This window comes from Herpailurus yagouaroundi, unplaced genomic scaffold, assembly GCF_014898765.1.
Source record: "Herpailurus yagouaroundi ecotype Mexico unplaced genomic scaffold, PumYag 165, whole genome shotgun sequence".
Lineage (NCBI taxonomy): Eukaryota > Metazoa > Chordata > Mammalia > Carnivora > Felidae > Herpailurus > Herpailurus yagouaroundi.
In genome coordinates this window covers 11250137-11277935 of record NW_024412406.1, presented here as the reverse complement: position 1 = coordinate 11277935, position 27799 = coordinate 11250137, and the positions used below count along the sequence as shown (strand labels likewise).

Genomic DNA, 27799 nt, shown 5'->3' with positions numbered 1-27799 from the left:
TTTAATTAAAAAATCTTTAAAATGTTTTTAATTTTAATTAAAAAAAAAAGAAGGGCACTTACGATAAGCACTGGATGTTATATGTAAGTGATGAACCACTAAATTCTACTCCTGAAACTAGTATTACACTATATGTTAACTAACTAGAATTTAAATTAAAACTTGAAACAGAAAAAAAAAAAAAAAAAAACAGAACTACCCTACAATCTAGCAATTGCACCATTAGGTGCAATCTCTACCCAAAGGATACAAAATACTTATTCAAAAGGATACATGCACCCAATGTTCATAGCAGCATTATCAACAATAGTCAAAGTATGGAAAGAGCTGAAATGTCCACTGACTGGTGAATAAAGAAGATGACAGATGGATATTGATACAGATACAGATATATAGATGTAGATATAGATACAGACATAGATTTAGATTTAGATGATATAGATATAGATGTAGATATAGATGTAGATACACACACATATACATACATACATACAATAGAGTATTATTCAGCCATAAAAAGGAATGAAAGCTTGCCACCTGCAAAGACCCGGATGGAGCTACAGCGTATTATGCTAAGCAAAATAAGTCAGAGAAAGACAAATATCATATGATTTCACTCATGTGGAATTTAAGAAACAAAACAAATGAATAAGGGCGGGAAGAAAAGAAAGAGTGAGGTAAACCAAGAAACAGACTCTTAACTATAGAGAACTGATGGTTACCAAAAGGGAGGTGGGTAGGGGGATGGGTAAAATAGGTGATGGGGAGTAAGTAGTGCACTTGTTGTGATGAGTAGGTGTTGTATGGAAGTGTAGAATCACTATACTGTATACCTGAAACTAATATTATACTGTATTTTAACTAACTGGAATTTAAATAAAAACTTAAAAATATACATATATATTAACAAATGGAATCCATCAATATAGAAATGAGATTATAACTAAGTATTTTAATACATTATAACTAGGTGTTTTATCCCAGGAATTCAAGGGTAGATTCTACATCTGAGAATCAATCAATGTAATTCACAACATTGAGATTAAAAACAGAAAAACCTGGCACAAAAACAGACACATAGACCAATGGAATAGAATAGAAACCCCAGAACTAGACCCACAAACGTATGGCCAACTCATCTTTGACAAAGCAGGAAAGAACATCCAATGGAAAAAAGACAGTCTCTTTAACAAATGGTGCTGGGAGAACTGGACAGCAACATGCAGAAGGTTGAAACTAGACCACTTTCTCACACCATTCACAAAAATAAACTCAAAATGGATCAAGGACCTGAATGTGAGACAGGAAACCATCAAAACCTTAGAGGAGAAAGCAGGAAAAGACCTCTCTGACCTCAGCCGTAGCAATCTCTTACTCGACACATCCCCAAAGGCAAGGGAATTAAAAGCAAAAGTGAATTACTGGGACCTTATGAAGATAAAAAGCTTCTGCACAGCAAAGGAAACAACCAACAAAACGAAAAGGCAACCAACGGAATGGGAAAAGATATTTGCAAATGACATATCGGACAAAGGGCTAGTATCCAAAATCTATAAAGAGCTCACCAAACTCCACACCCGAAAAGCAAATAACCCAGTGAAGAAATGGGCAGAAAACATGAATAGACACTTCTCTAAAGAAGACATCCGGATGGCCAACAGGCACATGAAAAGATGTTCAGCGTCGCTCCTTATCAGGGAAATACAAATCAAAACCACACTCAGGTATCACCTCACGCCAGTCAGAGTGGCCAAAATGAACAAATCAGGAGACTATAGATGCTGGAGAGGATGTGGAGAAACGGGAACCCTCTTGCACGGTTGGTGGGAATGCAAATTGGTGCAGCCGCTCTGGAAAGCAGTGTGGAGGTTCCTCAGAAAATTAAAAATAGACCTACCCTATGACCCAGCAATAGCACTGCTAGGAATTTATCCAAGGGACACAGGAGTACTGACGCATAGGGGCACTTGTACCCCAATGTTCATAGCAGCACTCTCAACAATAGCCAAATTATGGAAAGAGCCTAAATGTCCATCAACTGATGAATGGATAAAGAAATTGTGGTTTATATACACAATGGAATACTACGTGGCAATGAGAAAAAATGAAATATGGCCTTTTGTAGCAACGTGGATGGAACTAGAGAGTGTGATGCTAAGTGAAATAAGCCATACAGAGAAAGACAGATACCATATGGTTTCACTCTTATGTGGATCCTGAGAAACTTCACAGGAACCCATGGGGGAGGGGAATGAAAAAAAAAAAAAAAAGAGGTTAGAGTGGGAGAGAGCCAAAGCATAAGAGACTGTTGAGAACTGAGAACAAACTGAGGGTTGATGGGGGGTGGGAGGGAGGAGAGGGTAGGTGATGGGTATTGAGGAGGGCACCTTTTGGGATGAGCACTGGGTGTTGAATGGAAACCAATTTGACAATAAATTTCATATATAAATAAAAAATAAAAAAATAAAAACATATTAAGGCCATAGGAAAAAAAAAACAAAAAAAACCAGAAAAACCATATATTACCATCTCAATCAATGCAGAAGAACCAACATGACAAAAATCAACATCTATTCATGTTAAAAACTCTCAGTAAATATTAAGTAGAAAGGAATTCTTCAATCTGATACAAAGCATCTACAAAAAAAAAAAAAAAGGTACACCTAACATCATAATTAATGGGGGGAAACTGAAATATTGCCCATAAGATCAAGAAGTTAGAGATACCTGCTCTAACCACTTCTATTCAACATTGCACTATTAATTCTAACCAATCCAATCAGGCAAGAGAAATAAATAAAAGACATTAAGATTGGAAAGTAGGATTTAAAGTTGTCTTTATTGAAAATGACATGTGGAACCACCAATAAAATCTTTAAAAAAAAAACTTTTTTAAGGCTACTAGAACTAATAAATGAGGTTAGCAAGATTTCAGAGTATAGTACATCAATCATACACAAAAACTGGTGTCTTCTTATATGGTAGCAAAATCAGTAAGAACAATTAGAAATTGAAAGTTTAAAAGATGTGGTTTATATATACAATGGAATACTACTTGGCAATGATAAAGAATGAACTCTTGCCATGTGCAACAATGTGGATGGAACTGGAGGGTATCATGCTGAATGAAATAAGTCAGTCAGAGAAGGACAATAAGTTTTCACTCATATGTGGAATTTGAGAAACTTTACAGAAGACCATGGGGGAAGGGAAGGGGAAAAAAACAGTTTCAAACAGACAGGGAGGCAAACCTTAAAAGACTCTTAAACACAGAGAAACAAACTGAGGGTTGGTCGGAGGAGGTGGGGGAGGGGGGAAACGGGTGATGAGCATTGAGGAGGGAACTTGTTGGGACGAGCACTGGATGTTGTATGTAAGCGATGAATTATGGGAACCTACTCCTGAAACCAAGAGCACACTATATACACTGTATGTTAGCTAACTTGACAATAAATTATATTTTTAAAAAAACAAATCAAATCAATCAAATGTCAACATCAAAAGAAAAAAAGAAATTGAAATTTTAGGGGCACCTGGGTGGCTCAGTCAGTTAAGCATCTGACTTCGTCTTAGGTCATGATCTCATGGTTCATGAGTTCGAGCCCCGCACTGGGCTCTGTGCTGACAGCTCAGAGCCTGGAGCCTGCTTTGGATTCTGTGTCTCCCTCTCTCTCTCTGCCCCACCCGCTTGCGCTCTGTCTCTGTCTCTCAAAAATGAATATTAAAAAAAAAAATTTTAAAGAAATTGAAATTTTTAAAATAGCATCAAAAATATGAAATATTTAAGCATAAACCTAAAGACATAAAATACCTGTCTACTGAGAACTACAAATATTGTAGTTCTAGATAATGTCTAGATAAATGAGAGATACTTTGTTCACAGGTTGGAAGACTCAATTTTTCTACCATGTTAATTTGCCCCAAACTGAGCTACAGATTCACAGCAGTTCTATTCACAATCCCAGCAGGGTGTTTCATAGAACAGACAAGCTGACTTTAAATCCATATAAAAATGCAAAGAAACAATTCTGAAAAAGAAGAACTAAATTAGAGGGATAATACTACCAGATTTCAAGAATTAGAAAACCACAGCAAACAAAACACAGCATTTGCATAAAGATGAGAAAACAAATCAACAGAATAGAACAGACTCCAGAAATACACATATATACGGACAGCTGATTTTTGACAAAAGTGCAAAAGTGATGCAGTGAAGAAAGGGTAATCTCATCAACAACTGGACGTGCATCTACAAAGAAATAAATAAGCCTTCTTCCATATCTCACATGGCATACAAAAATCAACACAAAACGGCAATTAGATCTAAAGGTAAGACCTAAATGTCAAACCTAAAGTGATAAAATATCTAGGAAAAAATGTCGTGAAAATCTTATGATCTTTGATGAGGCAAAGATTTCTTGGACATGAGGCCAAAAGCACCATCTATACAGAGAACAAATGAAGAAATTGGGATTCATCAAAATTAACAACTACTGCTCTTCAAAAAATACTGTTAAAAAAAGAAAAGATAAACCACAGAGTAGGAGGAAATATTTGCCAAACATATATCTAATAAAGGACTTGTATCCACAATATCCAAAAAGAAACATCATCAGAGAAGACACCAGAGTAGGAAGCTCCAATAAAGGCAAAGTGCCTGTCACATAGCAAACACTCAATAGATATTTTACCAATGATTTTTTTAATCATATATACTACTAACAAGCAATGACATAATTATCTGAGTACTCCCATCATCAACATAGTTGCCAAGAATTTATAAATCATCCTTCCATTACACCACACTAGAACAGACATCATAATTTCTAAAATTACAGATAAGACAACTGAAACTCTAAATTACTTTCTCAAGGCTACATTAGCTGGATAATGTAGGGCAAAAATCAAGCCTGACAAATCTAGCTAAGATTAAAAAAAAAAAAAAAAAAAGGACTATCTGGCTTCAAGACCACTGGATGATACGGTCTCCCTCAATAATAAAGCTACTCTAAAGTAAACCTCCTTGAATTGTCGCTCCTGGAGCTTTCTCAACACTTAACTCATGCATACCAACAACTTCTCAAAATAGGGAAATAAAGGAAAAGAAGAAAATATCATTCTGTGTTCTTTCTGGCTCTTTTCTTTATACTCACATTATAATAGCCTTCTTTAGAGATATGAAAAATCCAAACAACAATCCATAAAAAAAATGAAGAACTGTACTTAGTTACCTAGGATATACAGCAATATCACAGTAACTCACACTAACATAAGGTATACTAAATTACTTCTGAATTAAACTTGAAAGTGAGCAGAGAAACAAAAGAGGGCAAGGAAAACATTGTAATTTTTTATTTAATAGTCATGGGTTAAAAGTTGCCATAAGCTGCTTAGATTCTACAAGACTCAGTGTGGGAAAGAGGAAAGCATGTAAACATAAGACAGATCACTATTTCCCATCAAGAAGTATGTATGAAAAGATAATTCCACTCTACCTTGAAGACATTTATGTTTCTCAACTCTGGATGCACATGTGAGTCATCTTGAGTGCTTAAAAAAAAAAAACTTGATGTCTGGGCCTCATCCAAGACCAATCAAACTAGAATTTCTGAGGTTAAGACTCAGGCATAAGTATTTTTTAAAGCTTCGTTGTGATTTCAATGAACAACCAAGGTTGAGAACCACTACTGTAGGTGTGTGTGTATATAACATAAAAACATATATGCATGCATACACAAATATGTATATTGTCCTATAACTGGTTAATGTCCCAAGAAAACAAATGAGCTAGAGCTATGTTTAAATTTTTGATGCCAGAGATAATCATTTAGTTCATTAAAATACATTACATGTCTCAAAACTACTGGTAGACATACATCAATGAAAGTGACTTTGCTTTCCACAAAAGGGATCCAGACCCAGCAAATTAATTCTAACACTAATAATGAAAATTAGACTCATAAATGTTATATATTTCCTTTAGGAATCTGCTAATTATTTCAGTACTTTCTCTTTTAAAAAAAAAAAATGAACTACAGCTAAATAGGGTGGTCTATGACCAAAGCACCCTGAGCAATAACACAGGTTGGCAAAAGAATCCCCAAATCTTCTTAGAACCCAAGAGAGCCCTGGGACTGTCTAGAAACCAGAAGGTGGACCACAACAAACCTGGTCCTTTAGAGAGGGAAATTGATGACATTGAAGAAAGGGAGGGGAGGGAAGGAGAGGGAAAGCTAGAGGAATAGCCTTGAATAGGTGAGAGGAGTTGGGATCTAGCACAGAAATAGAGGGGCTGGCCGCCCTACAGGTAGTCCATCCACTGTGCAGAAGGAAAGGCAGAGTTTGGATTTAGGCCGGGATTTTGCCAAGCAAGTGCTAACCAAGGGGAGCAAAACTGCTGAGGGTCTATACAAGGTATTTGGAATTTAAGCTGGTTAAGAACTAGGTGAGGACTGAGGGAAGTGAGAAAGAGTAAAAGAGTGGTAGAAATCAATGGATTTGTGGTGTAGAAGAACTACTGAAGTCAAATAGAGGGAATGAACTAGAAAGTTAGGAGGTGTAAGAGAGAGATGAATGCTTGAGATCAAAATTTTGGAGGGCCTTGCAATTAATGGTAATGATAATGTCAATAATATGATCACAGGAATGAGTGGCTGAAGGAGAATGGAAGCAAGATAATAAGAAAAGCCCAAGAAACTGAAATGTCAGCATGTTGGAACAATAATCTTTGTAGACAGTGAAATCAACAAAAATTAATACATGATGAGTCAGAGTAAAAGTGAGGCATGAGAAACATGATGGAACCACCCAGAGGTGAGCAAAATGACAACCATGTGAGGACGCAGAGGTTAGTCTATTCACATGAAATTCAAAGCTGAAGAGCTATCTCAAGGAAGAATTCCTGGAATTAGAAATGAGGAGCTACGAAGACAGACACCAGAGGAACCATAAAATACAAAAGAATAAAGTATTTATTAACACTAAAGAAGCTCAGTCTAGTACAAGACTAATGATCAACATACATCATTAAATACAGCACAACAATGTCTACACCTGCATAAGGCAGGTCCTCCTGAAAGCCCAGGGCAGGGATCAGAGAAGTTTCACAGAAGTGTAGAAGATGTGGTATGTGACCTAAGTGTTTAAAAATGAATAAGAACAAAAGGCCCTCAAGGAAGGGAGGTGCTACAAGATAGGCAAAGGAGAGAGATATGAAAAAAAATGAAACATTCTAAGAAATGCAAACAGTTCAATGTGATTAAGGGCAGAAAGAGTATGAAATGAATATGAATTAATGCGTCTAAAAGAGAGTCACGATAAATGACTTAACAGGTATACCAAGGCCACAACTTTTTTCTCTACACAAATGATATGAATCATAAATCATATCATATTCATAAATCATTAATTTATGAATAAATAAAACTGTTGACAAGAAATCTTCATAAAAGCTTCTAATAGGGAACTGAATTAATGGACTTGAGTTTCATCTTCTATTCCTTACTTTGAAGGAGGTGCTAGAAAACAAATAATAAATAGCCAGCTGCTTTATACTGATTAACCAACTTTTAGAGAATCAATTACTTCAACATACAAAAATTTATGAAAATTATCATAACCTTCAAATCCATGATTAAAAATGTATCAAAGAAATCTGTGTACAACTGAGATTTTTAAAAACATATGAATAGAGTTCAAACATAAATGCATTGATTATAAACTTCTTTGTAACATGTATACATATCAACATATATGCATGAAGTTACATATATAAATATAAGCTGCTTTTCCACTTAAGAGAACAATATTATACATGAATGTATAAACAATAATAACTGGTATATACAACTTTTATAAATGATATAACTTAGAATTCCATATCACATTGGGAAAGATGTCTCACTAGGTAACTGTTGCTAGATTTCCTCTGTCTCCATTTTTACTTTAGCAGTTATAATTTCATGGAAAGAATACTGCACTTGGGAGCCAAAGAACACATATTCAAGTGCTGGCACTGGCACTTATGAACTACTATTAAGCAAGTCAATTAACTTTTCTCTGCCTAATTTACAAAACAGAAATCAAAAATTCACATTTCATGATTCATTAAGATTTTTGTGAAGTACTGTATCTGAAAGAGCTTTGTAAACCATAATGAGCTATAAAATTGTTCAGTTACAGACTTCTAAACATTGGTAAAATAGGACTAAGAGCCTTCAGGTAACCTGCTGCCCCTCCCCCACAAAATGAAGCACAATTAAAACCTGTGATGACAAATCTGATAGACTTTGATAAGCATGTCTCACCACCTCTCTTCATAACCTTACCTTCGAATGAGCAGGCCCTCTTTCTTTCAGAAGTTTATACTGGGGTTGGACTCTATTGAAACGGGCTAACTCATTTACCAGACACATTGGAGTTTTCTCTTTGGGGTTTGCCATTTTATCTTGGAGAGAAGCTGTAAATAAAAAGGCTGTAAAGTTTTTGTGAAGAATGACTTTACAAAATGGATGAAAAGCTAGTTTTGACTTTTTTCGATTGAAGTTAGATTGTAAATTTGGATTAAATTATTTTCATGAATTTTATATAAAAAAATCAAATCATCTACAGTCTTCCATTACATGCAACAGAAATATGTATCACATTTTAAACAGTAAATTAAGGTAACTTTCTCCCTAAGTACCTAAGTTGCCCTCTCTCTATTTTTTGATAACAACATGCTTAAAGATTTTTAAATTATATTATAATAATTTTTAATTTATAACTTCCCTTTCCTCTCAAAAAAATTTTATAATAAACACAATTCTCCCAGTTCTTATTACCATAAAACTAAATTCTTTCTACCTTCTTAAATCATTTTTCCCAGTTTATTTCTTCGGAAATCTCTACACCCAACATGGGGTTCAAACTCATGACCCCAAGATCAAGAGCTGCATGCTCTACCAACAGCCAGCCAGGTGCCCCAACCTTTTTTATCTTTTGGTCTGATTTTTTTTCCTTCTAATTTTGAGGCAGCATATTAACTGTAAGAGCTCTAGACTTGGGAATCAAGTCTAAGTACTAGCTCTTCCAACTATTATTTTTTAGCAACTTCCTTTTCTTTTTATTTTCTAACGAAATTTTAAAAGAAGCAAAAAGGATAATTTAACCAATGTCCGTGTCACTACCACCTAGAACTGAAATCAGTTTTTCCATGACTGTTTTAATTTTATTAAAAGAAAAGTATTATATTCCAGTTAAGCTCCCTTTATCCTTTCCAGAAACCACTACTATATGAATTTAGAATATATCCCTCTGGGAGGCGCCTGGGTGTCTCTGTCAGTTAAGCATCCGACTTCGGCTCAGGTCACGATCTCGCAGTTTTTGAGTTCCAGCCGAGCATCGGGCTCTGTGCTGACAGCTGAGAGCCTGGAGCCTGCTTCAGATTCTGCCTCCGTCTCTCTCTCAAAAGTAAGTAAACATTAAAAAAAAAATTCAGAATATATCCCTCTGGGATATTTTAAAATACGTTTATATATGCATGCATGTATGTCCACGAAAAAATATATAGTCTTGATACACATGTATACATATACACGTGGTTTTGTAGTCACATTAATAGTAATATTAACATAATTTAACATAATAGTAATAACATAATATTAACATAATTTTCATAACTTATTTTCTTCAATCTTCAATTATGTTTTTGATATTATAACTTATATAAATCCATTGCATTACTTTTAACTGCTGTATAATTTCCATCACAGGGAGCCTAGGCGGCTCAGTCAGTTAAGGCTCCAATTTCGGCTCAGATTATGATCTCCTGATTCGTGGGTTCAAGCCCCACATCAGGCTCTGTGCTGACAGCTCAAAGCCTGGAACCTGCTTCGGATTCTGCGTCTCCCTCTCTCTGCCCCTCCCCACTCACATTCTGTTTCTCAAAAATATATAAATGTTAAAAATAAAAAAATACTTAAAACATAATAATTTCTATCACAATATCATATCGGTTTTTTAATCCCTTCCCCTACTAAAAGACACTTAGGTTGCTTCAATTCTTTACTCTTACGAGTTAAAACCTGTTGCCAAATGGCACGCAGAGTATACCACGTTACCTTCCCCTAGCAGTATGAGAATTACCACTTCCCCTCAAACTTGAATGGTCAGGCATTTTAATTTTTGATAATCTGATATTTGACATTTTTTGTTATCCCCATTATTATTTTAATTTGCATTCCCATTTTCCTAGTGAAGATAATCATCTTTTCAAATTATTGATCATTTGGGCCTCCTTTTTGGGGAATTGCTTCCATCTTTTTTTTAATTGATTATTTTATATTTTATTATTTACCAACCTTTGCTTTCTGTGTCTTATCTAAGAAATCCTTCCCTAACCTGTAAGGTCTTAATGATTCTTACTTAATTAAACTAAGCCTTCTACGCTTCACCTGTAAAATAAGGGTAATAAATCTATCCTACTTAACCCCCAGATTATCTTGACTTTAAGATTTTTAAATGTATAGTAATCTAAATACTACAGCTTCAAATTATTTTCCTAATACTATATTAAATTACTTTATCCTATATTATTCCTTCATCTCATTTATAGACACATTAACTGCTTTTTAGTTTTCTTTCATCCCCTACAAATCAGTACTAAGCAACACTTTAAAATCTAAGCATAAAACACGCAAGTGGATTACTTTCTGCCCAATAAAACTGTAGCCACCATGTGTGGAGCATACATTAAATGAATGGAAATAGCTGGTTTTAGGAACTTTATCTATAAACTTTCTGTGGCAAGTTTAATGGACAAAACAGTATTCTCTTAACTTTTTAATACTCTTTATAGGACCAATAATTTAGTACAATAATTTGATCACAATCATTACAGTTAAGAAATTATTTGATTAAAAAACTACATAAATACCTAGTAAGGCACAAGTAAAAGAGAACCTAAGCAACCACCTGTAGGACCAATACAGCTGGCAGCTGATTCTACAATTAAACCACACCCTATGTGGCCTGCAAAACAAAAAAGCAAAAAACAAAAACAAAATAAAAAAACAGTAATTATTACTTTTTGGAACAGCACAAAAAAGACAAGAGTAAGTCAAGAGAGGTTTGAGGAAATCTGCATCTTATTTATTCCACCGTGAATTTTATAAATTGTACCAGAAAGTCAGTCACTATATAAAATACAAAGTGACCTGGACCACAACTAATTTCAGTCCTTACATACCATGGCATTAAATAACTCAAGTACAATAGATAACACAGATAACTGAATATCAAAAAGCAAAAGAAAAATTACAATTTGTTAAAAATGAGAAATACTAAAGTCTGATAAAAATCAGCCAATTTTCCATAACAGTTTAATAGCATTTATACTACTATACAATTTTCATAACTCAACAATGCTACACATTCACCTTCTACAATGCAAAAATTATTAGCAGCACAGCAAGCATAATGTTACAATTTTATAGTGAAAAATTTTAATAGCATAGGCTTTTAATATATTAAAATGTGATTAAAATGGTAAGTATAGGGGCACCTGGGTGGCTCAGTCAGTTAAGTATCTGACTCTTGATTTCTGCTCAGGTCATGATCTCGCACTTTGTGAAACAGAGGCCTCACATAGGACGCTGCGCTGCCAGCTTGGGATTCTCTCTCTCGCTCCCTCTCTGCCTTTCCCCTGCTTGCACACTCTCTCACTCTCAAAATAAATAAACATTTTTAAAAAATGGTAAGTTTATAGCTCTGTATACTTGTTTGGTTAGAAAACCCGATCTAAATCCTTTAAGAAAAGTACCAACTAATAACATGGTGTTAAACTTACATTCCATTAACTTTGATTCTCTGCTTCATAAAAAGAACATGCATCCAGTAAAAGATTTTAATGTATAACTGAGGTTTTGGTGTGAAAGGTATGCAAATGCACGAAGGATCTCACTTAGGTAAAGCTTTATAACTAAAATTCAAAGGTTTAAACTTATTAAATTTACAACTAATTAGTCCTAGTTGTAACTGTTTATTTTACAAAATGGTTAGAATTTTATTTTGAATAGATATTCCTCTATCTAATCAGAAATCTTATTAGTATTAACTACTTGACAGAGTAGAGCAATAATTAAAAGTTAGACCAAAATTTTAATAAAGCATTTATCAAACTACAAAACAAATTGGTCTATAAAAGTTGAGATCCACAAATTAGCTTTCTATCTAACTTTTTAGAAAAGTCAACATTGCAAAAAGTGAGAAATACATACACTGTTGCACAGGTATACATTTTCAAGAGACCTAAGAATGTCCTCCCTGAAGATATTTTGAAATAGGCTTCAAGTCAGTTAGGTGGCTGGAACAGAAGTCTACTTAGAAGTAAATAAAATTAATGATAATGGGCATTGAGGAGGGCATTTATTGGGATAAGCACTGGGTGTTGTGTGTAAGCCAATTTGACAATAAATTAGATTTTTAAAAACTTTTTAAATTAAAAAATAAAATATTTACCTCATATGCAAAAAAATAATTAAATTACATTAATGATAATGGATTTTACAATCTAAGTCTTGACCATTTTGAGAGAGCAACTGCCCTATGATGGTTAGGATCCTGTTTGGACATCTCTGCCACTTACTGATAGCTATATGACTTTGAGAAAGTACCGAAAACTCACTTTCCTAGACAGCAAAACAGAAATAATAGTTGTTTTTATACTACTATATAATAGTATGAATTGAATGAGATGATGCAAGACACACAATGACAAGAATCTATTATTATTCTGATTAAAAACAATTTGTTAAAACATCATCAAATTATGAAAACATTGATACAGTTTTTATAAACCCTTTTTCACAGCCTTCCAAACTAAAATATTCTAGCTTAAAATGTTCTAGGGGCACCTGGGTGGCTCAGACAGTTAGGAGTCCAACTCTTGGTTTTGGCTCAGGTCATGAATTTCACAGCTCGTGGGATCAAGCCCTGCATCAGGCTCTGCACCCACAGAGCCTGCATGGGATTGTCTCTCCCTCTCTCTCTGCCTCTTCCTTGTTCTCTCTCTCTCTCTCAAAAAATAAACTTAAATCTGTTAGGATACACTGATTTTATTCATACAAATAGACTTCTTTAACATTCTGTAAGAAACATGTATTTTGTTATGTTTTCCATTGACTTATAACATCAGAAGTTTGTTTCCTCTGAAAAATTCCTAGCTGTGATATAAAAAAACATTTTTGTCATATTTGTTTTGGAATATTCTATTTTTGTTGATATGAAATTTGTTTACATGTAATTCTCCATAACTTTGGTAAGTAACACTGGTAAATAGATATTTAACAGTACCAGCACAGGCAACAAAAAGTAGATATACTCTATTCTTTTTGAGATATACCCTACTTTTTATATCTTTATAAAATGTCCTCTCTGGGACTTAAATCTTCACACTATATGATAATAATGTAGCTCAGACTTTTCAATCAACAAGCAAAAATCCCTGTCCCAAAAGAGCTCAGAAGGGTACAAGAAACAGATACATATAATAAACAAATACAATACTACAATGTAAGTGCTACAATAAGGCTGTTACAGGGACTTCTTAGGTGGAGGAGGGATTAAAAGGCAGGTTTTAAGAGGTGGTGATTATATTAAAGAAAGTGGGAATTCACCAAGCTAGCAAGGGGAGAAGAGAGAAAGACAATCCAAGCCTGTCTAAGCACACATGCAGGAGAAAGCACAGAAAACATCACATTCCATCAAATACAAGTAGATCATTAGCAGAAAATAGAATGCATAGAAGGAAAGCGCAGAAAAAACTGACCAGAATCCATCAAAACACCAAAAGTTTCCTAAGCCAGAACTCACAATAGCAACATTTTTAAAGTAGTTAAATTGCAGCCAGAGCTGTTGCTAATAAAGTCTTGGTCTACCTCACCTGCCAAGGCAAGTCTCTCCACAGAAGAATCCGTTTCCATCCCTGGTCCCAGAAATGACTTGGACACAGTGTCTATGTCTCTTTGCTGGCTTCCCTTCCCCTATGCCCTGCTATTGGAAGTGACTCATCCTAATTCCCAAGTAAATAAAGGGGGGGAAAAAAAACACAGAGTCAAAAAAGCAAAGATATTTACCTACTACAAGTTCTTGCCTTCTAGGAGAAGTAGAATTACTTATCCATATTTATAACTAAAACAAACCTTATAACTTCAAATTAGACTATAACCTAAGGTTGTCCAAGCAAAATCACTATCCAAGAATCAAACTCCTCTGATATAATTGCCTATTAGGGAAAAACTTAAGTTCCTACCTCATATAAACACAAAAATAAATTCCCTAAGTATTAAAATGCAAATATAAAAATAGGGCAAAAGCACAAGAAACTTTGGCTAAATACTTGTCATAATCCTGTAAGGCAGAAGGCTTTTCTAGATAAGAAGAGAAACCTAGAAGCCACAGTAGGATAAACTGACAGATTTAACAACATAAAAATATAAAACTTCCATAGAGCAAAACGTACCATAAATGATGCTAAAAATGTCTACAAACTGGAGAAATACTTGCAACATGTAAAGAAAAATTGTTTAACAACTATAAAATACAAAGATGATATGAATCGATTTTTTAATCCAATAGGAATAGGGACAAAGGTATGCACAATCAACTCACAATATAATTTGAGTGAACACATCTATTCAAAAAACAAACGTCTAAACAAATAAAAAATCGAATTCCAGTGAAATGTAACTTACCATATTAAACTGATATATATGAAAAAATGATCATGTAGGTATTGGCCAGGATGTGGGAAAATGGATGCAAACTCTACTGATGCAAATATAACTTAGTACAAACCTTCTAGTGAGCAATCTGACAATACTGTTTATAGTTTCATTTGCATCTATCTTTAAAACAGCAATTCTACAGACTCACATAAAATATACACAGTGACAATCTGTATAGCAAGACTGTATTACCAAGAATTATAAACAAGCTAAATATTTACCTATCAATAAGTAATTAAATAAACTACAATGGGATGTGCAACCTTGCAAAGATGAGGTACAGAGCTTATGCACTGACATGGGAAACATTACAAGAGATCAAAAGAAAACAGATACAACAGCCTACTGTCTAGTCTTATTTTTATTTTTTTACATCAAACATGTGCCTGTGTATTAAGGGAGAAATGGAACTGGCAGGGAACAGAGGGACTCTTCACTTTCTACTTTCAAGTATCCCACTGTTCTACCTTTTTTACACTAAACACACAGATTAAGCTTTGTATTAAAGAAGTTATTTTACAAAGTCACACCAAAAGAAGGGAATGATTTATAGTGTAAAAGTCTTAGACTCTAATTGTTGTTGTCCTTTCTAGTCTTTATAGGGTCACCACGGTTCTGTAAACAAGAAGATGCTCAAGAACCTAACTTAAAGCAGGCCGTGTCATGTCTACAATCCCTAACTTTTACAAAGGAAGCCACCTTGGGATTTAAACACAGCTAAAATATGGTAGCCTTACCAACATTTGATATGGTTAGCCTTCATAACTTTAGTCATTCTAATAGCTGTGTAATGGTATCTCACTGTGGTTTTAATTTGCATTTCCCTACTGACTACTGATGTTGATCATCTTTTCATCTTTGACACACTCTCTGTATTTATCCTATAGTGAAGTGTCCACCTGAATATTTTACCCATTTTTAATTAGGTTATTTTTCTTATTGTTTTATTTGTAGAGTTTTTTATATAATCCAAATATGAGTCATTAATCAGTTATATGTTTCACAAAGATTTTCTCCCACAATGTGTCATCTCTTTTCATTCTCTTACCAGTGTCTTTCGAAGAGCAGACTTTAATAAAATCTAGTTTATCAACTTATCCATTTATATATTATGCTCTTGGTGTTGTATCTAAGAAATCATTACCTAGTTCAGGGCTCTAAGATTTTCTCCTAAGTTTTCTTCTACAAGCTTTATAGTTTAGGTTGCACATTTAAGTCCCTGAGCCATTTTGAATTAATTTTCATATATGTTGCAAAGTATGGATTCAATTCCATTTTTTATATATCAATATCCAATGCTCAAGCAGTATATGTGAAAAACACTTGTATTTTTTCCACTGTATTGCTTTTTATGGCTTTGTCAAAATCAATTATTTACATCTAAGTGGGCTTACTTCTGGACTACCTCTTATGTTTCATTGATTTATTTGTCTATCTTTATGCCAATGCTATTTTTACTGCAGCTTTATGGTATTTCTTTTTTAATTTTTTTTTACCATTTATTTTTTTTAGAGAGACAGGGAGAGGCAGAGCATGAGCAGGGGAGGGGGGGAGAGAGAGAATCTGAAAGCAGGCTCCAGGCTCTGAGCTGTTTGTTAGCACAGAGCCTGACACAAGGTTCAAACCCATGAACTGCAAGACCATGACCTGAGCTGAAGTCAGACGCTCAACCGACTGAGCCACCCAGGCGCCCCTATAGTATTTCTTGAAATTAGGTAGTATTGTCCCCCAAAACTGTTCTTTTTCACATTTATTTTGGCTATTCTAAATTCTCATATTTACATATGAATTTTATTTTAGGCAAACATGCCTGTAAAAATTAGAGAAGTCCCTTGAATCTATAGATTAATTTGGTGAAAATCAACATTTTAACAAAGTTGAGTTTTCCAACTCATGTACAAGATATACAACTAATTCTCATTACTAGAATAATAATATCTAATGATAATTATCTTCTAGAATGTCACCATGAACAGTGAATTATCAAATACTAAACCACTGCTGCTAGGGGAAAGACAGGTTCCTACATACCTCTGGTCATGACATTTTTCTCAATCAATACATAACCTAGTTTTATGTGTGTTTCTGGTTGAAGACCCCCTATCTAGTATATATCGTTGATTCATTAACACTAAACTCAGAGCTGACAGCACTGTAACCTTTGCCTGAACAAAGCTTATCTAAATACATGTGTCTTCTCCATAAGGTACCTTACAACTTTCTTATGCTTAGGAAGACTACAAAGCACTTCCATGCTTAGGAGCCATTTTAAACAGCTAAATCACCAAAAAAAAAAACCCACAAAAATGCTAAAAATGTGGCACTAAATAAACCAAGGACACCTGCTTAATGCATGACAGCTAGAACAAGAAAACAGAATGTCACCTTGTTCATCCTGAATTCAGACTGCGCATATCGGGCAACTCAAATTTTGTGCCACTCTGCAAAGCACTCCAAGTATTGATTTGGGGATTAGAAATAAATTTCAGCAAATAGGTCAACTCAAAACACAGAATCTGTGGAGCGCCTGGGTGGCTCAGTCGGTTAAGCGTCCAACTTCGGCTCAGGTCATGATCTCATGGTTCCCTGGTTCGAGCCCCACATTGAGCTCTATGCTGACAGCTCAGAGCCTGGAGCCTGCTTCAGATTCTGTGTCCCTCTTTCTGCCCCTCACTCACTCGCACTGTGTCTCACTGTCTCTCAAAAATAAACATTAAAAAGAAAATACAGGGGCGCCTGGGTGGCTCAGTCGGTTGAGCGACCGACTTCGGCTCAGGTCATGATCTCGTGGTTTGTGAGTTCAAGCCCCATGTCAGGCTCTGTGCTGACAGCTCGGAGCCTGGAGCCTGCTTCTGATTCTGTGTCTCCCTCTCTCTCTCCTCTCCCCAGCTCATGTTCTGTCTCTTTCTGTCTCAGAAATAAATAAGCATTTAAAAAAAAATTTTTTAAATAAAAAATAAAAAGAAAATACAAAATCTGTGAATAAGGAACAACTGTATCTCTCAATTTATTTCAGTATCCTTCACTTTCTCTCAACAGTATTTTGTAGTTCTCAATTTTCTTTAACATATTTTGTTAATCAGTATTTCATATTTTTGTATTGTTGTAAATGGTATTTTTTACTTGAACTTCTGATTGTTCCTTGCTACTTTATAGAAACACAACTGATTTTTGTATATTAATCTTGTATCCTTAAACTCATTCAACTGGTGCTAATAGTATTGTGAGATTTTTACATATACAGTCAGGTCATCTGTGAATAAGGATAGTTTTACTCCTTCCTTTCTCATGTGAATAACATTTTTTTTTTCTTCCCTGATTGCACTACCTAGAACCTCAGGGCAATATTCAATAAGATGGTAAAAGTAAACATCTCTCTCTTGTTCCTTATATCATAAATAAAGTATTTAACCTTTCACCAGTAAGTACAATGTCAGCAAATTAGGTTTGTCATGAATGTCCATTATCAGATTGAGGAATCCCACTTCTATTCTTAGTTTTGTAAAGGTTTTTTTTTTTTTTTAAATCAGGAAGGTTACTGGATTAGTCAAGTGATTTTTCCACACCATGATTTTTACTTGTTAGTTTGTAAATATGGTGAATCATATGGGTTTTTTTGAATGTTAAACCAACCTTGCATTCCTGGGATAAACCCCAAGTGGTCATGACATATTAACCTTTTAATACACAGTTGAATTTGATTTGCTGAAATTTGGCTTAAATGTTTTGCATCTATGCTTGCAAGTAGTATTATTCTAAAGTTCTCTTATAATGTCTTTGTCTGGTTCTGGTTCCCCAGCAATGCTGGCATCATAGGCTTTGGAAAATATTCCCTCCACTTCAAATATTTTAGAAAAGATGATATAGAAATGATAGTATTTCTTCCTATAGTGTTTTGTGCAATTCACCAATGAAACTAGTTGGACCTGGAGTTTTCTTTGTGGGCAGACTTTTAACTACAATTTCAATTTCTTTAAATCATAGGGAGCTATTCAGATTATCTACTATTTTCTTCTGCTTCCTTTGAGATTAAATTACTCTTCTTTTTTCTAGTTTTTTAAGATAGAAGCTGAACTCATTTGAGATTTGTCTTCTTTTCTAGTACAGATATTTAGAGCTATAGATTTCCCTCTGTTTTAGCATTATCTTTTAAAATGCTGTTTCTATCCTCATTCAGTTTAAAATATTTACCAATTTCTTTTTTGATTTCTTCTAGCAATGGATTATTTATAAACGTGCTATTTAATTTCCAAACATTTGGGAAATTTTCCAAGGATCTTTCTATTAATGATTTCTAATTTAATTCCACTGTGGTCTGGGAGATTCTTTATGAATTCAATCCTTTTGAATTTATTGACACTTCTTTTATAGCCCAATCTTGGCAAATATAGTCTATCTTGGTAAATGTTCAGTGTAAACTTCTGAACAAATGTATTTTCTGCTCTTCTTGAGTAGAGTGTTCTCTAAATCCAGTTAGGTCAAGTTGAATTGAATTCTCAACTCAACAACTCAACTGTATCTTTGGTAATTTTCTGCCCACTTGTTATATCAATTATTGAGAGGGGTGACTGAAATCTCTGGCTATAATTGTGAATTTCTCTTTGCATTTCTGTTCATTTTGTTTTGCATGTTTTGAAGCTCGGTTTAAGTGTATAAACATTAAGCCTGGTATGTCCTCTTGATTAAATTACCCCATTATTATGAAATGATCTTCTTTACCCCAGATAATACTGAAAGTTCCTTCATCTGAAATTAATAAACTCAGTCCAAGTTTCTTTCAACTAGGTTAACATGTTACATCTTTTTCTACTTTTTTACTTTTAATCTATTTGTGTTTATAGTTAAAAGTGCTTCTTATAGCCAAGTAAATGGTTGGATCTTTTTATTCAATCTTGGCCTTTAAATAGGGATGTTTAGAATATTTATATTTGTACTTAATATGGTTATTCATTATAACATATCCTCTTACTATTTATTTTATACAGTATTTGTCCCAAATGATCTTTTTTCCCTTTTCATGTTGTCATGACTTCTATCGTATTAATTTCTGCATGATTAAATTCTACTTTGGCTTATTAGTTATGACTGTTTTCCTATTTTAGTGGCTGCATTAGAGTTTACAATATAGATCTCTAACTTATCACAGTCTACCTTTAAATGATCTACCATCTAATGTAGAGTATAAGAATCTCTATATTTCCTTTTTTCCCTCAGCCTTTACGCTGTTATCTGGCATTTTACTTTTATGTATGTTATAAACCATACAATAGCTTGTTAATATTTTTACTTTAAGCAAATATATTTTAAAGAGATTAAATAAGAAACAAATTCTAGGGGCTCCTGGGTGGCTCAGTCAGTTGAGTGACTCTTGATTTTGGCTTAGGTCATGACACTAGGGTCATGGAATCAAGCCCCATGTCAGGCTCTGTGCTGAGCATGAGCCTGCTTGGGATTCTCTCTCTGTCTGCCCTTCTGCCCCTCTCCCCCACTCACACTCTCTCTCTGAAATAAAATCCTTTAAAAAAAAATAACAAATTCCATATATTTACCCAAGTAGTTACCATTTCTTGTGGGTCTTTTGGCTTTGTTTTTATTTTTATTCAACTGGTATCACTTTCCTGCTGTCTGTAGGACATACTTTAAAATCTTCCTTAAAGGCGGGGGGGGGGGGGGAAAGAGGGTGTTAGCAATTAATTTCTTCAGCTTCTCTGTGTTTGAAAATAAATTTTCAACATGTTTGTTTCTGAAACATATTTTTGCCAGGTACAGAATCCTAGGTTGATTTTTTTCATCTTTCAATACATTAAACATATTATTCCACTCTTTTCTTGCTTATATTGTTTCTGACAAGAAATCTAATGTCATCTTTATCTTTGTTCCTATGCACACAACTTGATCATGTCTATTTTTTCTCTGACTTTTAAGATTTTCTCTTTATCATTTGTATTTGGTAATTTGATTATGATAAGCCTCAGGGTAGTTTCCTTTATATTTCTTAAACTTGGTAGCTCATTGAACTTCTTTATGGTTGTATCTTAATAAAATTTATTTGGAAAGTTCTGGTTTATGGTTTCATCTTAATAAAATTTATTTGGTGGCACATGGGTGGCTCAGTCAGTTAAGTGTCCGACTTCAGCTCAGGTCATGATCTCATGGTTCATGGGTTCGAGCCCCACACTGGGTTCTGTGCTGACAGCTCAGAGCCTGGAGCCTGCTTCAGATTCTTTGTCTCCCTCTCTCTCTGCCCTTCCCCCACTTGTGCTCTGTCTCTCTCTGTCTCTCAAAAATAAAACGTTAAAAAAAAGTTTAAAAAAATAAATAAAAATAAATAAATAAACATTAAAAGGTATTTGAAAAAACTTATTTGGAAAGTTTTTGGCAACTACTTCTGGAAGTATATACACACTTAATCTTTTTCCTGCATGATCTAATCTGTGATTTATCTCATCCACTATACTTTTCATCTCAGATGTAGTTTTTATCTTTAAAAGTTCTATATGGATCTTTTTGCATCTTATATGTTTCTTACTTTCTGAACATATGGAATATAATTATAACAAATAGTTTTAAAATCCTCAGCTAATTCTATCATCTGTATCAATTCTGTGCCCCCATGATAGAGTATTCTCATGTTTTTATGTTCCTGTGCATCTATGGGAATCTTTAACTGAATGACACGCACTTGTGTGCTGGTGTTTCCCAGCCCTATAAATATTCCTGAACTTTGTTCTGGGATGCAGTTAAGTAACATGGAAATATATTGTTTCTTTCAAGACTTGCTGTTATAATTTGCAACTCAGTTCCAGAGCAACATCTCCTCAACCAGGGGAATGTGGCAAGCTCCACACCTCAGTTGCCACTGCTTGTGCCACATCCTGGTAAGTCTCTCAATGCAACAGACTAGGGCAATTGCAGGCTCACCTCACTTGTTTCTTATCACTCAGAGATCCCTGACTCTCACTGCTTCACATGCAGTGTCTTCAGAACTGTTATTTTATGTACTTAGTTTTATGGAACAGGGAGTTGTTTCATGATAAGTATAAATAAAGTCCCTATTACTACATATGAGCCAGATGCAATCTGTACTTTTAGTCTATCTTTATCTTTATATTCAAAATTTCTCAACACCATATATTTGACAACTGCTTTTCTAGCCAATCTGAGTATCTGCCTTTTAACTAGATTTAGATCATTTATATTTAATGTAATTATCAAAAAGAGATCTAAATATAGTAGCATCTCCTGTTTATTCCTTTTTTCATCTTTACCTACTTTCTTGTGGACTGATTAGGTTTTAATATTCAATTCATCTCCCCTATAGCTTATAAGTTATTTTTCTTTTTTTACAGCAATTGCTCTAAAATATACACACTTCAAATAAATATTATGCCCCTTTGTATATGGTATAAGGACCTAACAATACCATACCTCCCATTCTCCTGTACCATTCCTTATGCTACTGACACCAATCTACTTCTATGTATACTATAAGCCACCAATTCATTGTTATTACTTTTGATTTAATTAATCAACTCTTTTGAAAAGTTTAAAAATGCAGAAAATGTCTTACATTTACTCCATATTTTACCATTTCTTACACTCTTCATTCCTTTTCACAGATCCAAATTTCCATCTGTTAGTAATTTTTCTTTTGCCTAAATAACTTCAAGACCTCTTGCAGTGCAAGTCTGCTAAAAATAAATTCTCTCAAATTGTTTCTCAAATCATATACATGGATAAGGAATTGATACCTATAATACATAAAGAACCCTTACATCTCAACAACAAAAAATAAATCCCAATCAAAAAATGGGGAGTCTTTTGGGTTTTCTATGTATAGTATTCTGTCATCTTCAGGTGGTGACCATTTTACTTATTCCTTTCCAATTTGGATGCCTTTTATTTCTTTTTCCTGCTAATTGCTGTGGCTAGGATTTCCAACACTATGTTGAATAAAAGTGGTGACAGTGGGCATCCTTGTCTTGTTCCTGATCTTAGAGGGAAAGCTTATAGCTGTTCACCACTGAGTATAATGGTAACTGTGTGTTTACTATATATGGCTTTTGTTATGTTGAGGTACATTCCCTCTGTAGCCACTTTGTTGAGAGTTTTTATCACAAATGTTTAAATTTGTCAAATGTTTTTCCTGCATCTATAAAGATGATCATGCAATTCTTTCCTTCATTTGGTTAATGTGCTGTACCATGTTGGTTGGCTGATGGATGCTGAACCATTCCTTGCATCCCTTCAATAAATCCTACTTGATCTTGGCTTATGATCCTTTCAATGTATTGTTGCATTCAGTTTGCTAACATTTTGTTGAGAATTTTTGCATCAATGTTCATATCAGTGATGTTGCCCTATAATTTTTAAAAATCTTTTATATGGTATCCATGTCTGGGTTGTTATCCAGGTAATGCTAGCCTCATAAAATGAGTTTGGAAGTATTCCCTCCTCTTCAATTTTTTGGAAGAGTTTGAAAAGGACAGGTGTTAAATCTTTCTAAATTTTGGTAGAAGTCACCAGCAAAACTACCTGGTCTTGGGACTTTGGCTTGTTGGGAAGTTTTCCATTACTAATCAATCTCAACATAACTGGTTCATTCAGATTTTCTATTTCTTCATGATTCAGTCCTGGAAGATAGTTGTTTCTAGGCATTTATCCATTTCTTCTAGGTTGTCCAATTTGTTAGCATATATTTCTTGTTAGTCTCTTACCCTTTGTACTGTGGTGTCAGTTTTAATTTCTACTCTTGCATTTTGATTTTGATGATTAGAGCCTTCTCTTTTTTCTTGGTTGTTAGTCTACCTAAAAATTTGTCAATGTTATCTTTTCAAATAATCAGCTCTTAGTTTTATTAATCTTTTCTATGTTTCTGTCTCTTTCATTTAGTTCTGCTTTGATTGCTATTATTTCTTTTCTTCTACTAACTTTGAGAGCTTTATTTGTTCTTTCTTTTCCAGCTCCCTTAGGTGCAAAGTTAGATTATTGGAGATTTTTGTTTCTTGCGGTAGTCCTATATTCCTATAATATTCCCTCTTAGAACTGCTTTTGCTGTATCCCAAAGATTTTGGTATATCATAGTTCTATTTTCATTTATCTCTCAGAATTTGTCTTATTTCTTTGATTTCTTCAATGGCGTTGGGTATCATGTTAACCTCCCCATTTTCAAGTTTTCTTCTTGTAATTGATTTCTAGTTTCATATCATTGTAATCAGAAAAGATGCTCAATAGAATTTCAATCTTTTTTAATTTACTGAAGCTTAACTGGTGGCCTAACATGTGATCTAACCTAAAATGGCCTATGTACACTTGAGAATAATGTTTGTTGTTGCTTTTATATAGAATGTTCTGTATATATTAAATCTATATGGTGTCACTTAAGGCTGAGGTTTCCTTATTAATTTGCTGTCTGGATGATCTATTCATTGATATAATGGGATGTTAAAGTCCCCTACTATTTCGGTATTGCTATCAATTTCTCTCTTTAGATCTGTTAATATTTGCTTGATAAATCTTGATGTTCCTATGTTGGGTCCATATATATTTATTATGTCTTCTTTTTGGATTGACCCCTTTATCATTATGTAATGTCCTTCCTTGTCTATTATTATAATTTTTGTTTTAAAGTCAATTTTCTTTGCTAAAAGTGTAACCATACTGCTTTCTTTCATTTTTTTTAATAAGCTCTATGCCCACCATGGGGCTTGAACTCATTACCCTAAAATCAAGAGTTGCATGCTCCACCACCTGAGCCAGCTAGGCATCCTTCCAGGTTTAATTCCAATTTACATGGAATATCTTTCTCTATCCTTTCATTTTTAGTCTGTGTATGTCATTTCTGAAGTCAGACTCTTGTAGGCAGCATATAGATGGGTCTTGCTTTTTTTTTTTTTTTAAATCCATTCAGCCACTGCATCTGTTGGTTGGAGAGTTTAGGCCATTTACTGAAAGCAACTATTGATAGGGGTGTACTTTTTTCAATTTTGTTCAGTCTACTGGCTGTTTTCATAGTTCCTCTGTTCCTTTCTTCTTTCTCTTCCATTGTGGTTTGATGGCTTTCTTTAGTGTTCTGTTCATCTTCCTTCTCATTCACTTTTGTGTATTTATTGTAACTTTTTGTTTTGTGGTTACCATGAAGTTCATATATAATTTACTATGTATATAATGGTCTGCTTTGAATTGATAGCAATTAAATTTGCACATATTCCAAAACACATTTTCTCCACCCTGCCCACGTTTTATATTTTTGATGTCACGTTTTACATCATTTCATTCAGTCTTTAACTAATTACCATAGTTTTATTTAATTTTACTATTTTTGTCTTTTTTTTAATTTTCTTTTTACATTTATTTCTTGAGAGACACAGAGAGACAGAGCACAAGTTGGGGAGGGGCAGAGACAGAAGGAGACACAGAATCCATAGCAGGCTCCAGGCTCCGTGATGTCAGCACAGAGCCCAACGTGGGGCTCAAACTCACAAACCGTGAGATCATGACCTGAGCCAAAGTCAGATGCTTAACCGACTGAGCCACCCAGGTGCCCCTATTTTTGTCTTTTTTTAAGCTTCAAACTTGCTTTGTAAGTGATTGATCCACTACCTTTACTATATATTTACCTCTTCCAGAGAGATTTTTACTTTCATACATTTGCTTGTTATTGCCACCTCTTTTCAGTTTAGAGAAGTCCCTTTAACATTTCTTGTAAAGCTGGTTTAGTAGTGATGAACTCCTCTAGGTTTTGATTATCTGAACAATTCTTAATCTCTCCTTCAATTCTGAATGATAACCTTACCAACTAGAGAATTCTTGGTTGGCAGTTTTTTCCACTCAGCACTTTGAACATGTCATGCTGCTCTCTTCTAGCTTGCAAAGTTTCTGCTGAAAACTCTGCTGATAGCCTTATGACATTTCCCTTTTATGTAACAAGTTTTCTCCCGCTACTTTGAAGATTCTCTCTCTAATTTTAATTACAATGTACCTTGATGTGGATCTCTTTGGGTTCATTTTATTTGGAATTCTCTCATGGACCTGTATGTATATTTCGTTCCCCAGATTAGAAGTTTTCCACCATGATTTTTTCAGATAAGTTTTCTGCCCCTTTCTCTCTTTTCTTTCTAGGACCCAAATAAAGTGAATGTTATTCCACTTGATAGTGTCCGAAAGAAAAATCCCTTATCTTCATTTTCTTAACTTTTTTTTCTTCTTGCTAATGTGTCTACATGACTTCTATTGCTTTGCCATCCAGGTCAATGATCCAATATTCAGCTCATCCAGCTCATCCAGTCTGTGTATTTTTCAGTTCAGTTATTTTACTCTTCAGCTCTGTAACTTTTGTTTGGACCTTTCTTACATTGTCTCTTTATGGAAGATCTCACTGTGTTCATCTATTCTTCTCCCAAGTTCAGTAAGCATCTTTATGACCATTACTTTAAATTCTTTATCAGGTTGGTTGTTTATCTCCATTTCATTAATGTCATTTTCTGGTGTTTTATCTTGTTCTTTCATTTGGAACATATTCTCTGTCTCCTCATTTTGCCTGACTCTTGTTTGTTTCTATGTATCAGGCAAATCAAATCACCTCTCCTAGTCTTGAAGGAGTGGCCTTGTGTAGAAGTCATATGTACCTCAAAAGCACAATTCCCTGTGTGGGCTGCCTGCACTGTCTACTGTGGCGGCACCATGTCTCCAGCACAGGGTGAATGAGGCTGACACCTGGCTCAGCTGCATGTGGCTGCGTGCGACTTTCACCTGGTTGCAACACATGACTGCACTGTGGGAATGGGCAGGGTTCTCAGCTGGGTGTGCCCACTGTCTCCAGGAATTTGAGATATAGCTGCAAAGTGGTTCCCACCAGCACCAACATTAGCAAGGTAGGATGAGGTCACAAATATGGCACCTACCAATGCCTCCATCCCCAGAGAAAAGTCCCAACAGTTTCCTGACAGACGCTTTAAAATTACTAAGTGGGTCTTCTTCACAGAGGCACTTTTCAAATTGGTATTTTTGTGCTGATCCTGGGGTGAGTACATGTGCTAATCCTTTAAGAGTGGGTTCTCCACTCCTATAGTTCTATGGTTTCTCTGGATATAATCCCAGTTGGTTTTCAAAGCCCAGTATTTGCATGGCTTGTCTCTGTTATGCAGGATCCAAGGACTGGGATACCTGTTATGAATCACTAACCTCTGGTTCCTCAGGGAAAAGTTTTGTATTTTTGAGTTCCCTCCTGATTATATATTACACCTGGAATGTTTTTTTGTTTTGTTTTTTTGGGGTTTTTGTTTTGTTTTGTTTTGGCAAGATGATGTTTCTGCCTCTTCTCTCCATCTCAAGGCTGTCTTTTTTGTCCTTTGTTGTAGAAACATATGTTGTAGAAACATTATTCCATATGTAGTTGTTTATTTATTGTGGGAGGAGCAAGTTCAGGATCTTCCTACAGCACCATCTTTAATCATTCTTTTTCTTTTTTTTTTTTTTTTTTTAATTTTTTTTTTCAACCTTTATTTATTTTTTGGGACAGAGAGAGACAGAGCATGAACGGGGGAGGGGCAGAGAGAGAGGGAGACACAGAATCGGAAACAGGCTCCAGGCTCTGAGCCATCAGCCCAGAGCCCGACGTGGGGCTCGAACTCCCAGACCGCGAGATCGTGACCTGGCTGAAGTCGGACGCTTAACCGACTGCGCCACCCAGGCGCCCCTAATCATTCTTTAATCATTCTTCCATCTATAGGCATTTAGGCTGCTTCCATCATTTGTCTATTGTAAACAGTATTACTATGAACATGTGTGTACATATATAGGAGCACCTGTTTTCAGTTCTTTTGGATATACACCTAGGAATAGAATGGCTGGGTCATATACTAATTTTATGTTTAATATTTTAAAGAACTGCCAAATTGTTTTCCACAGGTGAATCATTTTACATTCCCACCAGCAATATACCTTTGTACATTGTTGTACCAACACTTTGTACCCTTGTACCAACACTTGTTACTGTTTTTGCCTTTTATTCTAGTCATCCTGGTGGGCATGAA

The 27799-nt window shown here is 34.7% G+C and overlaps 1 protein-coding gene across 13 annotated transcripts in view; it reads right to left on the bottom strand.

The window, feature by feature from the left end:
• The window catches only part of STAU2 (staufen double-stranded RNA binding protein 2), a 313378-nt gene that overhangs the window by 269667 nt on the left and 15912 nt on the right, over positions 1–27799 (bottom strand). For 2 of the 13 annotated variants that reach the window (XM_040487579.1, XM_040487578.1), the window contains one exon: positions 8328–8458. The exons of 5 other annotated variants lie outside the window; for them this stretch is intronic. In XM_040487579.1, coding sequence (XP_040343513.1) covers positions 8328–8441 — 114 coding nt within the window. In that variant the 5' untranslated portion in view covers positions 8442–8458. Of the gene's footprint in view, positions 1–8327; positions 8474–10915; positions 11004–13921; positions 14051–27799 lie in introns of those variants that run through there. 6 more of the 13 variants (XM_040487587.1, XM_040487581.1, XM_040487576.1 and 3 more) reach the window with 5 other exon arrangements.